The 13,980-nt window shown below is 48.4% G+C and overlaps 1 protein-coding gene across 10 annotated transcripts; it reads right to left on the reverse strand.

Annotated features, from left to right (window-relative positions):
* Positions 1 to 648: 648 nt before the first annotated feature.
* PIGO (phosphatidylinositol glycan anchor biosynthesis class O) lies at positions 649 to 11,248 on the reverse strand. Of its 10 annotated transcripts, none has more exons than XM_078061415.1 (11): positions 9,464 to 11,160; positions 8,695 to 8,838; positions 8,384 to 8,507; positions 7,688 to 7,847; positions 7,302 to 7,481; positions 5,517 to 7,041; positions 4,755 to 4,961; positions 4,323 to 4,540; positions 3,658 to 3,728; positions 3,428 to 3,512; positions 649 to 1,764 (listed from the first exon to the last, which is right to left on the reverse strand). In XM_078061415.1, exons 1-11 carry the CDS (start codon positions 10,176 to 10,178, stop codon positions 1,741 to 1,743), a joined length of 3,453 nt encoding a protein of 1,150 aa, XP_077917541.1. In that variant the 5' UTR covers positions 10,179 to 11,160; the 3' UTR covers positions 649 to 1,740. The 10 variants fall into 10 exon arrangements, 9 of the variants coding, with proteins under 9 accessions (XP_077917541.1, XP_035937196.1, XP_035937200.1 ...); XM_036081303.2 differs by having other exon boundaries at positions 649 to 3,512; positions 9,464 to 9,978; positions 10,761 to 11,155; XM_036081307.2 differs by having other exon boundaries at positions 649 to 3,512; positions 9,464 to 9,975; positions 10,537 to 11,154.
* Between the last annotated feature and the right edge of the window lie 2,732 nt (positions 11,249 to 13,980).

Consider the following 13,980-nt stretch of genomic DNA (forward strand, 5'->3'; position numbering starts at 1 on the left):
CAAAAACTTCTAAGTCAAAGTAGCCAGACCAAAAGACCACATATTTGACGATCCCATTTGTATGAAATGTCCAGAAAAGACAAATTTAGAAAAACAGAAAACAGATCAGTGGCGTACGGTGAAATTGGGGATCAACTGTAAACAAAGTATAGGAACTTTGTGGGAGTGATGAAAATTTTCTAAAACTAAATTGTGGCATTAGACAAGGTTTCTTACATATGAACACCAAAAGCACAAGCAACAAAAGAAATACAGGATGAACTGGACTTCATCAAAATTTTAAAATTTTGTACTACAAAGAACACTATCAAGAAAATGAAAAGACTAGGGCAGCTGGCTCAGTCCGTACAGCATGTGTCTCTTAAATCTCAGAGTCAAGAGTTCAAGCCCTACCTTGGGTGTGGAGACTACTTTAAAAAAAAAAAAAAAAAAAAAAAAGAGGGGCGCCTGAGTGGCTCAGTCAGTTAAGCGTCCACCTCTTGGTTTCAGCTCAGGTCATGATCTCAGGGTCCTGGGATCGAGCCCTGCCTGGGCTCCATGTTCAGTGTGTCTGATGGAGATTCTCTCTCTCCCTCTGCCACTCCCCCCACTCACACACACAGTCTCTCAAATAAATAAATCTTAAAAAAAAAAAAATGAAAACACAACGCACAGAATGAATAAAATATTTGCAAATCATATATCAGACAAGGTACTTATATCTAGAATATATAAACAATGCTTGTAAATCAAAAATCAGAAGAAAACCCAATTAATAAACGGAGAAAGGCTCTGAATGGACAGTTCTCCAATAAACACAAGAAAAATGCTCATTATCTTTAGTCATCAAGAACATGCAAACCAAAACCATGAGATACCACTTCTAACACCCACTAGGATGGTTAGAATAAAAAATAAATAATTGTACATAAAGGCATAGATGTGCAGAAATTGGTACCCTTGTACACTAAGAGTGAATATTAAGTGGTGCAGCAGCCTTGGAAAACAAATTGGCAGTTCCTCAAAAAGTTGAAGATAGATGTACCATATGACCTAGCAATTCCACAGTATACCACTAGGTATAAACCAAAAAGAAATGAAAACATATGTTCAAACAAAACTTGTACATGGATGTTCATAGCAGCATTATTTGTAAACACCAAAAGGTATAAAGAACCCAAATGGCCATCAATGGATGAATGGATAAACAAAATGTGATCTACCCATGCAATGGAACATTATTTGGCCATAAAAAAGAAATGAAATACTGATACATGAGGCAACATGGATGAACCTTGAAAACATGAGGCTGAGTGAAAGAAGCCAGACCGAAAAGGATACATACTGTAGGATTCCATTTATATAAAATGTCCAGAATAGAAAATACAGTCAGAAAGCAGATTAGTGGTTGCCTAAGGTTAGGGATGGAGGTGGGGAGGGTGAGAGGGTGACAGGAAAATGTACTGACTTTCTTTTGGGTGTGATGAAAATGTTCTGAAATTGACTGTGGTGACAGTTGTACAACTCTGTGAATATACCAAAAATTACCGAATTGTGTACTTTAAATGGCCGAATTTTATGTGAATTATACTTCAGTAAAGCTCTTTAAAAAAATAATGAGTTAGTGTGGAACGGGTGCTTTGATGTCAATTAAGAGGCAGGGATAAGAATTTTTAATAATATATCCTTCTCCAAAAGGATCTTGTAGTTAGATCAGGAGAAAAGGAAGTAGCCAATGGTTGGCAGACCAGCATATTTCCCTTAGGCTTCAGGAAAGCAGGCTCCCTGCAAAAAAAAAAAAGAGAGGGTGGAACCTGACACCCTAGGACAGGGTAAGGGACTGGAGTCTTGAAATCCTTCCCATGGGTGCTAGGGATGAAATAAGGTCTTTTCTTTTCACAGAGGCACTGTGTGTTTGATGCTTCGGAATGGTGTCTGCCAGATTGAAAAGAGGCAAAGGGACTTTTTTCTAATTCATCTTTTAGTCTTAGCTGGGGCCTAATTTCTCTCTCATTATTAGCCTATTCCTGCCAGGGTTACCAATGTCCTATCCTCTAACTGCCTGAAACAGTAAACACTTCTCATCATCTTTCTGTTTGACCCATGTAGCACTAGAGACTATTAGCCAATAATAATTACAACTTTTCCTTTAGCTCCCACAGCAGTGAATGCCTTTCCTTCACAATCACTGCTATGCAGCGTGTCTTCTTTCTGCCAAGTAAAAGTGCTATTCCACAATTTTACATCTGTTCTTCTTTCAGCTGTTTCATCTCCTCTTGTCCTGGACATTCTCAAACATCAAATCCCAGGCCTGATCCCTCTCCTGAGAGTCTCCCTGCACCCTCCTTTGATGGACATTTTCATGAGAATTTCATGCCAGCACTTCAATGTGACACAGAAGTGAGGTGGATGGAGAGCACAAGACAAGCATTAAATGTATAGTTTTGGAGGTGCCTGGGTGGCTCAGTCATTAAGCGTCTGCCTTCAGCTCAGGTCATGATCCCAGGGTCCTGGGATCGAGCCCTGCATCGGGCTCCCTGCTCGGCGGGAAGCCTGCTTCTCCCTGCTCAGCGGGAAGCCTGCTTCTCCCTCTCCCACTCCCCCTGCTTGTGTTCCCTCTCTTGCTGTCTCTCTCTCTGTCAAATAAATAAAATCTTAAAAAAAAAAATGTATAGTTTTGGCTTCAAGTCGAGAATAATCAATGGGACAAGATGGAATGCTATGTCAGATGGGCCATTAGGTCTGATAAATGAGAGAACACTAGGGTGGCCTCCACATAAGTAAAGGGCAGAGGGTGTTCCAGAGTGAAAGAACCCAAGAGAGGAGGGAATACAGCACTGTTTGGGGTTTTAGACAGTGAGTCTGGGTACTCCATGATGCCTGGGCTTGTCTTTACAGCCATCTCTGCTATCAGCCAAAGCATAAGATTTTAATAAAATATGTTACATGGCAAAGAAAAATGGCAGGTGGGATGACAGGAGTGATTCGGGAAGAAGTAGCAGAAGTGAATTCAGACAACTTCAACCACTTCCCAAAGGTTTTCAGGGGTACCCAGGTCTGCATAAGATGGCTGATTTTATCTGTGCCTCATGGGAGGGGAGACTGACCCTCCCCCTAGTCCCTATAGGACAGTGGGGACTCCCCCACCTCTCAGACACACATATTTACATTATTATTTTATTCTCCTTTGGAGACCACCCTCCAAAGCAGGAGTTAGGGAGCAGGCCCCACTATGATTTTGAATTATAAAATAATAAAGTCCCGATGTCAGTAGCTCCTGGCTGCATGGTGGTAAGAAGTATATAGCTAAGCCTCTCTTGCAGATGATCCAGCACCTATATAGGCCAGACTAGATTGTTCTCCAGCTCTCCCTGTGGCCAGAAGCCAGCATTAGCAGCCTAGGCTACCTCTGCTGGGCCAGAACTAGCTGCCTGAACCAGGAGCTCACAGCACCATCCACTCGCATCACCAAAGCTATGCCCAGGAAAAGTCCCACGCTGCTCACAATAAAGCCCATGGCTTCAAAAATGAACCTGTAAAGAAAGGGAGAATTCTCAGGGGACACTGAAAGTAGGTCTAAAGCCTTTTCCTGAGACAAACCTGCCCACCCTGATGTTCATTCTTTCCTCCAAGCGTCACCCTCCCCAACACCAATACTTCTCAAGCAAATCCACTCACTTGGGGGCAAATACCTTCCAGACCATGAGATGCCTGCGGAGGATGGAGGCTGCCAAGGCACAGGCCAGAATCTAGGGAGGACAGGAAAGGTCAAGTTACTTGGGGAGGAGGAAACAGGTCAAAGGGAGGGTTGCCATAGGCCCCTGTGAAGAATGGGAGCAGTAGGAAAGTAGTGCATGTCAGTGGAAAAAAAGCTGGGTGAGGAGTTAGGAGACTTAATTCTTTTCCTGGCCCCACCATGACCTTGGGCAAGCACTATCCATCTGTGCTGATTACACTCAGGCTCTGCCTCCCAGGTTGGGAGGAAGATGTCAGTCACACCTTCTGCCTCTGAATGGAAGGGGGATCCGTGACCACAGCCTGTGAAAGAATCCTGGCCATCACCTCAGTTTTTCCAGTCTGTCCACTAATGGAGGAATGCCCATATGCAACCAGCAGGGTCCAGATCTATCTTATAGGGAGGAAACAATCCAAGACTAGGATTAAGGAGACCCAGGTTCAAGTCTCAATATAGCCCCTTGAGGCCATGGCCTTAGGCAACCATTTTGCTTATCTGTACTTCAGTCAAGGCTCTCTCCCAGGGTTTTGGCAAAGTATGAAAGAAAGAATGTGATGTACACAGATGAGGAAAGGGCACTAACTCCGGGATCTCTCCCTGCACCCACCTGAATGCCAAGGACAAAGAGGTACTTGAGGCCCAGCTGCAGCAGTGCTGCATTGAAGTGATGAGGTGCATCCCGGAGCCGCATCTCCATCAGTGGCTCCTCCTCCTCCTCAGGCCTGACTCTGGCTTCAGCTTCATTCCTCCCTAGGGGCTGCCACCTCTTCCGGGGCCCTTGACTCTCACAGAGGAAGGGCCAGAGCAGAAGCAATGGGCAACCTACTGCCTCAGAGGAAGGCAGGGCTAGAATCAGTGGAGGACCTGGGGACCAGGCCACCCTGGCCGCCAACCACCCTAGTTGACTGAGGCTCCAATTAGCATTGGCCAAGGGGTGCCAAAGATCCAACAAAATCACATCTCCCCACTCAAATCCAGGAGTTTCCTTTCCTTCCAGAAAGTCAGAGTAAACAATGGAAGCAAGAGAGGAATGAGGTACCTGCAAAGAGGAGATGGGAGGCAAAGGTGTTGGCTCCCACCAGCAGAGCAGGCAGCCAGGTGGAGGAGCCATGACCCTCTGGGAATCCCACGAAGGCCGCGTGCCAATGAATGGCTGGAAAGACAGGCTGGTGGCCCATGGAGTAGAAGGTCTGCGTGGCCATGAGGGCCCAAGCAGAGACTGCCTGCCATGGCACAGTAAAAGGACCTGGGGGAAGACAGATACCTCTTCACAGTCACATCCCATTCCCTAAGCCATAGCCCACAGCCTCATGGTCATATACTCCTACTACTTCAGTGCTATACACACACATGCCCCTCACCCCAGCCTCCTTACATTCAACACTCTGCTATTCTAATTCCCTCTTTGGCACTAAGCCTCCATTTCTCTAATCTGAACTGTGGTCCATCTCTTCCTCTCATATACACACAGCTCACTACCACATCAGGAAATGCACTCCATGAAGATGCAGCATTCCCTTTGAGTCTTGGGGAAAAAATGAGTCTTGGAAAATGAGTCTTGGAAAAAAAAATTAATTAATTAAAAAAAAAAAAAAAGAGTCTTGGAGTACTCCTGTCTCCCTCCTTCATGAACTTTGCTGGCCCTGAGAGCCAGTGGCAGGGATCAATTAGCTTGGCTACATCAGGAAGACCCTCCCAACTGTGTGAAGAATCAGAGGAGTAACACCTCCCTGAAAACAAGAGGGGCCGAAGTCACATCACTACCGTCCTTGGATGAATCAGGGCTGAGAAATGTATTTACCAGGGGTGGTGATGGGTATCCCAGCAGCAAGCAGATGCAGGAGAAGGAAGCTCTGCAGAAACAGAAGCAGGAACACAAGGCTAATGCGCTCTGCGTGCAATAGCAGAAGTGGGAAGGCCAAGAGAGTGAGAGCCGTGACCATAGCAGCTGAGTAGACACTCCCCAGGTGACAGGCTGCCACAGTCAGGGGACCTTGGGATTTGGTCCTCTCTAGACGGCCCCGGAACTCCTCCTGCATATGTCGGTAGATTTGAGGTACCACATAATCCAGGTCAGCCCGAGAAGTGGGGGGCCCTGAGAAGGGAGTGAGGACAGTCCTGGTCCTTGGGGCACCCGTCGTAGCCTTCACCAGCACTGTCACAGGCCTCCAGAGCAGCAGCATGAGCCCTGAAGCAGCCAACCCTGCCACAGCCCTAGGCAGCACAACTGATGCCCCAGCAACCAAGGCCCGGAGACGCGGGGGTGCTTCATCTGCCCCCGATGCCAGTGCCCAGTAGGCAGCAGTGCCCAGTGCCATCAAGGGCAGCCCCCAGCGCACAAAGAGCACAGAGGGCTCAGGGCTCTTGAGATTGCTGTAGCGGCGAAGCCACAGGCGCACGGCAGCTAACAGGGCTACCAAAGCCCCCACACAAGCTCCATACCACAAATTCTTGGCTCGACCACCCACCATGGATGCCAAGGGACTCAGCCAGGGAGAGGAATGGCAAGCAGGTGTCTCTTCAGGGCAGCGATGAAAAAGCCCAGCTAGCCTTATACATAAAAGCAACCCGACTCCAAGTCCCAGAGCATGTGTGCCATTGTGCCGTGGTGGGCCTGTCGAGGCCGAAAAGCAAAGGCGGGGTATTGTGAGCAGCTTAGGTGGCAGCAGCTTGCCCTCCCAATGAAGCTGGGCAATCAGGAGCAGGATGAGTGAGCCCAAAAGGAAGGGGGTGGCCCTGGCCTCAGCTACAACAAAGCTATCAGAGAAGAAAGCAGCAAAGCGAATGAGCAGGAATAATAGGACAGGCCCAGGGATGGGAAGCAGGGCTACCAGGGGCCTCTTGGACCCCCAGCCAACCCAGGCTTTCCACAGAAAAGGCAGGAGTGAGCCCGCTGCAGCCATGGCCCCTAGAACCACTGGATCCAACTTCAGCCCAGTAGTTGTCAAGAGTCCAGCACACACTATGGTACCAGCCAGACCACAGGCCATGGGTGTTAGGAGGGGGCGGAAGCAGAAGCCTGGGGATGTTGCCCACTGGGATACCAGCAGGCAAAGAAAGCAGGCAGCAGCCATGAGAGCAGCACCCCCTGCCATGCGACCCAGAGAGAAACGAGCCCAAGACTGAATGCACATGGCCCGAACTCCCCGCAGGAACTGCTGCAGCTCAGTAATCACAGTCTGCAGTGCTGCCTCAGCCCCCTGGGGCCTCTGCAGGAGCCGCTGGTAGTCAGCAGAGGCCTTGGAGAAAAGGGTCTGCAGCCGATGAAGCTCCTTAACTTGAAGGTCCTGAGCAGCAGCTGAGTAGGTGTGAAGAAATCGGGATACCTGGCAAAAATGGTCAGAGACCAAGGGAAGACATCAGAGATATAAACCAGGACAGAGGCAAGAATAGGTGTTACCAAAAGGGGTATCTGGAAATCAGGGACTTGAACTCTGTCCAGGACAGGGAAGAAGGGAGGGATAATGGAAAGAGGACATGGCTATGGAAGGTGGGATTAAGACTGAACAAATGACAATGGAGTGATCACTATGCTTCTCCTATCCCACCCTAGCTCTGTCACCTGGAAGCCCAGCCCATCACCTACCTGCTGGGCATTGAGATGGAGAGCCGAGGCTTGGGCCAGAGCAGAGGAGTGAGGCTGGGAGTCTTCAGCCTCTGAGAACAGCTCAGCCATTACCTCCCCGATGTTCCCAAATGGAATGGGCAGGCCCAGCAGCAGGGCCAGCGTAGGCACAAGGCTGATTTGAGGAACTATCTCCAGCTCCTAGAGGAAAAGGAGAGGGGCCAATGGGTTCACCACAGAGCTGAGGTCAGGATTTGGGAGGGAAGACATAGGGACCTGGGTAGGAAATGAGTGGGGGATGCCCAGAGTCATGAATTTGGGGGCCTAAAATGGAGGAAGCCACAAGAATGCTGTGATCATGACTCGGCTGAATACCGAGACCAGACAAAGCACACCCCAGGCCTCACCTCTGGTGGGGCACCAGGAAAGAGGGCTTTGGGACTGTAGAGAAAAAGTGCAGCCGAGATCTCCAGCTCACTGTCTCCTCCATGGTCCCCAGTCATGGTCATCCCATGGTCCCCAATCACGACCAGCAGTGTGTCATTTTCCAGACGCTCCACAAGTCCCCTGAGGGCCAGGAAATATGTCAGGAGGTAGGAATGGATAAAGATTTTCCTGGGAGACCCATTCAGCCCCAGCCATAACTTCCATTAGGAGGGCCTAGACAGGGGTGCCTGGGTGGCTCAGTCGTTAAGCGTCTGCCTTCGGCTCAGGTCATGATCCCAGTGTCCTGGGATTGAGCCTCGCATCGGGCTCCCTGCTCAGCCAGGAGCCTGCTTCTCCCTCTCCCACTCCCCCTGCTTGTGTTCCCTCTCTAGCTGTCTCTCTTTCTCTGTCAAATAAATAAATAAAATCCTAAAAAAAAAAAAAAAGGAGGGCCTAGACATTTGGCAAAGAGATACCTCTTCAGTCATGACCCTACTGCCCAAAGCCACATGCTTAGTTACTCAAGATGGATGAGACCCCTAGCTTCAGAAAAATGCCTAGAAAAGACAGAATTCAGGAGGAAAGAGGCTCCAAGATAAAGACTTTTTCTCTTGGGCCAATATATCCTAAGATTCTCAGACACAAACCCACTCCCCCAGCCAATATCCCACACTCACTGGATCACCTGGTCCATTTGGCTAAGTTTCTTGGCCATTTCAGGGTGATGAGGGCCATACTTGTGGCCACAGTGATCCACACCCAGGAAGTGAGCAATCAGCATATCCCATTCACCACTGTCCACTGTGAAAGGAAGAACACTGAGCACAAGGGACTAAGGCCCACTCCTCAACCCCAGCCAGGCTCTGACACTATGTGAAGGGACACAATCCCAGGCCACTGCACCCATGGGAGGCTTAGAATTTGTGACCTGAAGCAGCCCTCCCCAGCTCCCAGTCTTAGTCAGGCCTGCATCTGGCCCCATGCTCACTGGTTGGATGGAGGTGTTCCAGGATGCCATTGTCCACTGTGTGCAGGTCTCTGACATTGAAGGATGGGAAGAAGAAAGCTTGGGAGAAAGCTCCAGGAAAAAGATCTTTCCAGGTATCATCTCCCATGAAGACCACACGCCTTCCTGCAGGGACATGAGAGTGGGTTACAGCCTGAGCAAGAGTCAAGGCAGAGGGAAAGAGAAGAGGAAGCCCTTTAAAGACTTATCAGAAATCTCAACCATGCACTCAAAGGCACAGCAATTCCATCCAGCAACTCTTTATCCTTCAAGGCCTAAAAATGTTCTGCCAGGAAGCTTTCCCTGATAACCATACTTTCCCCAATAACCAGACTTCTCACTCCTTGTTTCTACAAAAGGCTCTGCTAGTTCTCAGTCTCTGGCTATCTTTGCTACACTGTTTTTCCCGGATATATGCTGCTTTTTTCAAGTCAGTGAGTGGACAGGGCATGGACCCTCTGCACTCTCCTCCAAACTTGTGAGAATACCAGACTCACACCTTCTCTTCATTGCTCTACTGCCCCTGAGAGCTCCCCAAAAGTAAAACCAACACTCCTTGCAAATTAGAAATTCCAGAAGGACAAAGCCCACGCCTGCACTTGCTGCATGCAGGGCCCTGGTCTCTTTCCCTTCCCCCGTCCTCCCACAGCATAGTATAGCATGCAGCTGAGCACCCAAAGTTCTGGCTCACTGACTTCTAAACAGAAAATATGCTATGGTATTCCTGGCCTCCAAAGGGGCCCAAACTAACCTGCACTGGCGAGTTGCTTAATGAGATTGTCTTCCACTATGGCATAACTGGCAAAGTTACTGCCGGCATCGATGAAGGTAGGCAGTGAGCCTGTGGTGAGGGCCTTGAGGCGCTGCATGGTGGTGGTGGGGGGATCAGCCTTAGATTGGTAGAGCCGGGCATGGTGGGGTTGAATCTCCAGGATCCTCTGCAAGGAGTCCAGTTTGCCCAGGAAGGGCAGAGAGACAGGAGGCTCTCCAGGACTGTGTGAGGGCTGGGGCTGGGCAAAGTCAAATCGCAGAGCATCTATCAGCACCAACACAAGCCGAGAGAATCGAGAAGCCATCCAGCAGGCCCCAGGCTTCCCTTGGCTCCCCCATGGCAGGGACCCAGGGCCTGGAGGCTCTTGGCAGCTGCTATGGTTGGTGAGTTCCAAACGGGTGAGCAGGAAGCCACTGGTGAAGAGAGCAATGCCAGCGTAGAAGAGGAAGCAGACCCAGGCCAGGAAGAGCAGCACCGAGATCTTCTGCATCCTGCTGGTAGCGGGGAGGGAATTCATCACTGTGGGGTAAAGAACCAATGGATATTCTGGTCCCTCAATACAAAGCCCAGCTAGAATCACTTCCTCTTGGAAGCCTTCCGGAAGATAAACAGCCCCATAGCCAACCCAATACAATGTTCCTCTCCACCAGTTATACCAGTGTTTCTGAAAGTGAGGTCCGCAGACTATGGGCATCAACCTGGAGCAGCTGTCTAAAATGCTTATTTCCAGGCCCCACCCCAGATCTACTTAATCAGGATCTTTGGGGGTGGAGCATAGGGATTTGCACTTGTACTCCCGGAGATTCTAATGATGAAAAGAACAGTCCACGAGGGAAACTTATTCCTAGTGGTAGAATGCTCTCCGACAGCTCATTTTTCCACCTCTCTCCTTGCCAATCTCAACACCCCTGGGGTGGCCAGGGCTCGCAGCCGCAGGGGAACCCGGGCCGGACTGACGGCGCCGCCTGGTGGGGACCAAGAGGGCCAAGGGGAGGAGTCACGCTCCGCTTCCAGATGGCCAGGATCGCCAGGAGACCGGAGTCGCGACCTACCCCGCGCAGCAAAGCAGAGTCGCAGGGTCTAGAGCCGGTGGGGCCTCGCGGGGACCCACACGTCCGGACGGCTCTGCTTCCTCTGGTGGATACCCGGCCTTCTCTTGGGTACCCTGGCTTCGGTACTTGGCACGCCAGGCTGCGAGCTGCGGGGGATGGTTCCCTTCGGGGAAGGTGAGTGAAGAGAACGGAGTGCGAGCAGATTCTCGGAGACCCTGGCTCACCTTGAACGGCGCCCGGAAGCGCAGCGGCGACGCCTGCACACGGGCACCACAGACAAGCGCACGCCGGACAGAGCGGCCTGTGGGGGCCTCAGCGCCATCTGCCGGCGCCTCCGAAGAAGTTCGGCAAGAAGCGCAGGGCGGGCCACAGACGGAGTTTGATGAGAGATCATAGCAACTTAGGAGAATTAGGGGCAAGGAACTAAGCTAAAAGAGCTCAGGGAAGCACTGGTCATTCTTGGTTAAGACTAAGAGCGGCCTTTTGGAATCAAACTTAGCTTGAATCCTAGCTCTGCCACTCACTAGCATTATTGGGCATTACCTCATCTGTAAAGTAAGGATAAATAATATTTATTTTCTCCTTTTTACTTAGCTGACACCAACTGATAGATTTTATTATTCCTCCTCTTCATGTCTTTCACTGTATCTTCCAACTCAGTAATTGAAAAAATAATCCAATTTAAAAATGGGCAGGGGCGCCTGGGTGGCTCAGTCGTTGAGCGTCTGCCTTTGGCTCAGGTCATGATCCCAGGGTCCTGGGATCGAGCCCCGCATCGGGCTCTCTGCTCGTTGGGAAGCCTGCTTCTCCTTCTCCCACTTCCCCTGCTTGTGTTCCCTCTCTCGCTGTCTCTCTCTCTGTCAAATTAAAAAAAAAAAAAAATGGGCAAAGGTGGGGCAACGGGCAGGCTTGCATGCAACTCTTGATCTTGAGGTCATAAGTTCAAGCCCCACATCGGGCATAGAGCCTACTTTAAAAAAAAATAAAATTTTTAAATGGGCAAAGGAGGGCCGCCTGGCTGGCTCAGTCAGAACATGTGACTTTTGATCTCGGGGTTGTGAGTTTGAGCCATGTTGGGTGTAGAGAGTACTTAAATAAATAAAACCTTAAAACAAAAACATGTTTTTTAAAAATAAATAAATAAAATACAAATGGGCAAAGATTCTGAATGGACCTTTCTCCAAAGAAAATATACACATGACCAATTAACAGGCAAAGATGCTCAACATCATTAACCATCAGGGGAATACTAGAAATACCACTTCATACTCACTAAGATGGCTATAATAGAAAAGACAAATAACAAGTATTGGCATGGATGTGGAGAAATTTGAACCCTCATACACTGCTTTTGGGATTATAAAATGGTGCTTTGGAAAACAGTGTGGCAGTTCTTCAGAAGGTTAAATATACGGTTACTATATGCCCCGGCAATTTCACTCCTAAATATAAATCCAAGAGAAATGAAAAGCTTATATCCACACAAAAACTTGCACATGACAGTTCATAGCAGCAAAACAACCCAAATGGCCTTCACTGATAGATAGATAGATAGATAATTAGATAGATAGTTACTATCTAATAGTAAAGTTACTATTAGAAACAAAAATTCTCTCCGCTGGTTTCAGTTCGCAGTAAAGCCCAAGTTCTTATAGTAGTCCTACATGGCCCTACAAGTCTATACAGCAGCTCTGGCTTCCCTCTGATTTATCTAGCTGCCACTTCTTTGCTTCCTTAACTCTGTTCCATCTACTGTAGCTCTTTCGCTCTTCCAGTTATAATGGCCTCAAAGGCCATCGCATTTAGAATCTCCAGTCAGCTTTACTCCCAAGTGCCCAAATGGGTCTTCCCCTCATCTCCATATCTAAGATCAAATTTAACATCCAGAGGCTTCCTGGAATGCTCTACTTAATGTTACAGATTACAGCCTCCTCCCCAATTCCCCACCTCCCTCCTTTCTTTGATTTCTTCTATAGCACAACTCACCAGCATGCAAAATACTAAACATCTTATTAATGATTTGTCCCTTCCAAATAGAACTTAAAACTCATTGAGAGGTACCTGACTGGCTCAGTGGGTAGAACGTATGACTTGTTCTTGCAGTTTTAAGTTTGAGCCCCAAGTTAGGTGTAGACATTACTTAAAAATAAAATCTTAAAAAAGAAAAATAAAATCTTAAAAGGAAAAAAACTTAAACTCATTGAGAGCAGGGAATTTAGTTCTTCATTATTATATCCTTAGTGCCTAGCATGTATTTGAGGTTCAATAGTTATCAAATGGATACATGAATAAATTCTAATTCAGACATATGTTGAAAAATGTCATCCCTCCACCTCCATCCCGATGGCTCCCTACTTCATGAAGTTCAGGCCTCATCACCCCCTCCAGGATTGTTGAGGCTGCCTTCTTACTGCCCTTCAGTTTCCCATCTCTCCTTCAAATACCCTGTCCACATTGCAACAGGACAGATGTATCTAAAACACTAAAGTGACTACCTTAATCTTCCTAAAAGAAATCCTGGGAAGGGGGGAAATAAAAAAAAACCCTTCATGGATCCCTCCTTACCCTAAGGCTAGAGTCCAAATTCTTCAGTACTCTATCTCCCTGTGCCGTGGACCTCGCCATACAATTACACACCCTAATATCCCACCCTTCAGCCTTAGCAAACTCTGAATGTTCCAACTTCTCTGGAACTGTGGGCCTTTGCATATTCTAGGCCCAAACCCTAGCCTGGTGAAGACATTAATTTTTCCAGCCTGAGCTCAATGGCAGAGTTGGCAGCCTTGTTGCCCACAAGCTGACATGTACCTCCCCCTCCCTCCAGGATCCCTCAATCAGAACTTTCTTCTATCCTAGCACTTATCACTTTGTATCTGTTTTCTTGTCTGTCTTCCCTGCCCAACCTGAGTCTGTGAAAGCAAGAACCACTGGGTCTAAACTGCTTTTGTAACCTACATCTAGCACTGAGCTTGGCACATGGTAGACAGCATGACATTTTTGAAGGAATAAGTGTCTTCAGTCCCTGAAAAACCTTTAAGCATTCAGCAGTACTTATCCTGCCAGGGTAGTACTGTTTCCCATAAAAAATCCCCCCAGGGGTGTCTGCTGGATGGCTCAGGCGACTTTTTTTTTTTAAGATTTTATTTATTTGAGAGAGAGTGCGCACACACATGCGAGCAAGGGAAGGGACAGAAGGAGAGGAAGAAGCAGGATCCCCGCTGAGCAGGGAGCCCAATGCAGTACTCAATCCCAGGACCCCAGGATCATGAACTGAGCCAAAGGCAGATGCTTAAAAGACTGAGCCACCCAGGTGCCCCAGTTTACTTTTTATCTTGAGGTTGTGAGCTCAAGTCCCACATTGGGCATGGAGCTTACTTAAAATAAAACCAATCCCCTCAAACACCTGCTCAAATTCACATCCCCATAGTTAGCAGGAGGGAGAAC

The sequence above is a fragment of the Halichoerus grypus genome, chromosome 14 (genome assembly GCF_964656455.1).
Source record: "Halichoerus grypus chromosome 14, mHalGry1.hap1.1, whole genome shotgun sequence".
NCBI lineage: Eukaryota > Metazoa > Chordata > Mammalia > Carnivora > Phocidae > Halichoerus > Halichoerus grypus.

What these genes read in the sequence shown, in the direction of transcription:
- PIGO (XM_036081300.2), bottom strand. Translation starts at nt 10,178, where the DNA reads ATGCCCATAGTCTGCGGACCTCACTTTCAGAAACACTGGTATAACTGG. An exon ending in TCCATCTCAATGCCCAGCAG is followed by an intron (nt 7,042 to 7,301) that starts GTAGGTGATGGG and finishes CATTTTTGCCAG; the next exon opens with GTATCCCGATTTCTTCACAC. An exon ending in TCTTTGTCCTTGGCATTCAG is followed by an intron (nt 3,729 to 4,322) that starts GTGGGTGCAGGG and finishes TGTCCTCCCTAG; the next exon opens with ATTCTGGCCTGTGCCTTGGC.